The sequence below is a fragment of the Malurus melanocephalus genome, unplaced genomic scaffold, assembly GCF_030028575.1.
Source record: "Malurus melanocephalus ecotype Western Australia unplaced genomic scaffold, MMel_1.1 scaffold_427, whole genome shotgun sequence".
In the NCBI taxonomy this organism is placed as follows: Eukaryota; Metazoa; Chordata; class Aves; order Passeriformes; family Maluridae; genus Malurus; species Malurus melanocephalus.
The window spans coordinates 154334-155799 of record NW_026623659.1 but is presented as its reverse complement, the minus strand read 5'-3'; the positions used below and the strand labels follow the sequence as shown (position 1 = coordinate 155799).

At 46.2% G+C, this 1466-nt stretch overlaps 1 protein-coding gene across 1 annotated transcript in view; it reads right to left on the bottom strand.

Moving 5' to 3' along the window:
- Positions 1-1154: 1154 nt before the first annotated feature.
- The window catches only part of SLC5A9 (solute carrier family 5 member 9), a 20093-nt gene continuing 19781 nt past the window's right edge, over positions 1155-1466 (bottom strand). The window contains exon 14 of the mRNA XM_057379946.1: positions 1155-1363. Within this exon, the coding sequence (XP_057235929.1) occupies positions 1155-1363 (209 nt within the window). The remainder of the gene's footprint in view (positions 1364-1466) is intronic.

Sequence of the window (1466 nt, the reverse complement as noted above, 5' to 3'; positions counted from 1 at the left end):
ACACCACAACTCATCCCATGCTGCCACAGCCAGGCTGTGCTCCTGTTCAGCTGGGCTTTTATTTTTTGATTTGTTTGGTTTTATTTTTTTTTCCATCTAATCACATTGTTTTCCTACAAAACACAAGCAAAGGGCAAGATGCTTTGAGACGACTTTGCTTTACTTCAATAAAACYGCTCAGACTCCTCCTCCCCAATCATTCTTTTCTTTTTTTGTTTCACTTGAGCAGTTCAAAGCAGAGCAGCGAAGTCAAATAAGTTTATCAATAAAATGTGCTACTCCTGGGGAGAGCATAGCTGGCTGCATCTGGCAGTGTGGGTGTCCCCATTCCTCCTCAGGGCCACGCTCTGAGATGCAATCACAGCTCTCAAAGTGCATTATTTTGTTTCACCAAYATCAACATCATCTCTTTAAAAGAAACATCATCCTCAAGAGTCCATGGTGTGAGATGGGGAGGGGAAGAACACAGCATCCCATAACCAAAGATCTGAAATATTTRTGTCATTAAAAAAAAAAAAGGCTTRGTAAAATTCARTTCTACTCTCTGTAAAACTGAATTATTCTAAGGGGGAAAAAATAATCTCAAACGTTTAAAAAATTGTCCAGTTTTCCTCATCCCACTCTGTGTTGCTTTTCCCGTGGATAAAGTTGATGAATGGTCCAAAAAAGCCAACAAAACCATCAAGCTGAGAGCTGCTGAGGGTCTCTCTGGCTCAGGGTGATGAGGTGAGAGCCCTGGTATTTCTAAATGCACTAAAAATGTACCTGTTATTATTAGACATTTGCCAGCAATTAATCAATTAACTTGATTTTCTCCAAATGTTTTGAGGCACCCTCTGATCTGGGCAGCCCCTGCTTGAAAAGGAACAGTGGAAAGGAAAGAGAAGTTCTGTGTTGTGTGCCTCTTCCCGTGGGGATGGATGGGCAGCCCATGGGGCTGAGATCTCCCGTGTTCAAAGGAAATCCACTTTTTCCTCTTAGCAAATGCTTTAATTCACCTGCATGAGGCCAGCACAGACCCTGCTCCACCCAAGCTGGGGATAAGCAGGGGAATCGTGAGCCTGATAGAAATCTTCCTGTGCCAGCACTCAGGGACATCACCAGGGGCTCTGTCAGGAAGGTGAGAGCAACCAAAGCCAATTCCTRAGCCCACCTCAGCCAAAATAAGCCCACAGGAAGACGTTGACGGTCATCAGGACAATGGCATTGGCATTGCACACATTCCTCCACAGCGGCTTTTCCTCGATGCTGGTGAGGCTCTGCTCCAGGGCAGCTCTCTCCTCCTGGGACAGGCTGGGTGTGGGGCTGGTGGGCAGCCCACAGAACCACAAATAAACCATTCTCCAGCAGGGAGGTTTGGCTGCTGAGGGACAGGAAACAAAACACGTCTGTTAGAAACCATTTGGATCCATCCCTCCCTTCTCCCAATCGTTTGGAAGTGCATCAGCCAGTCTGGAGTGGGGCTC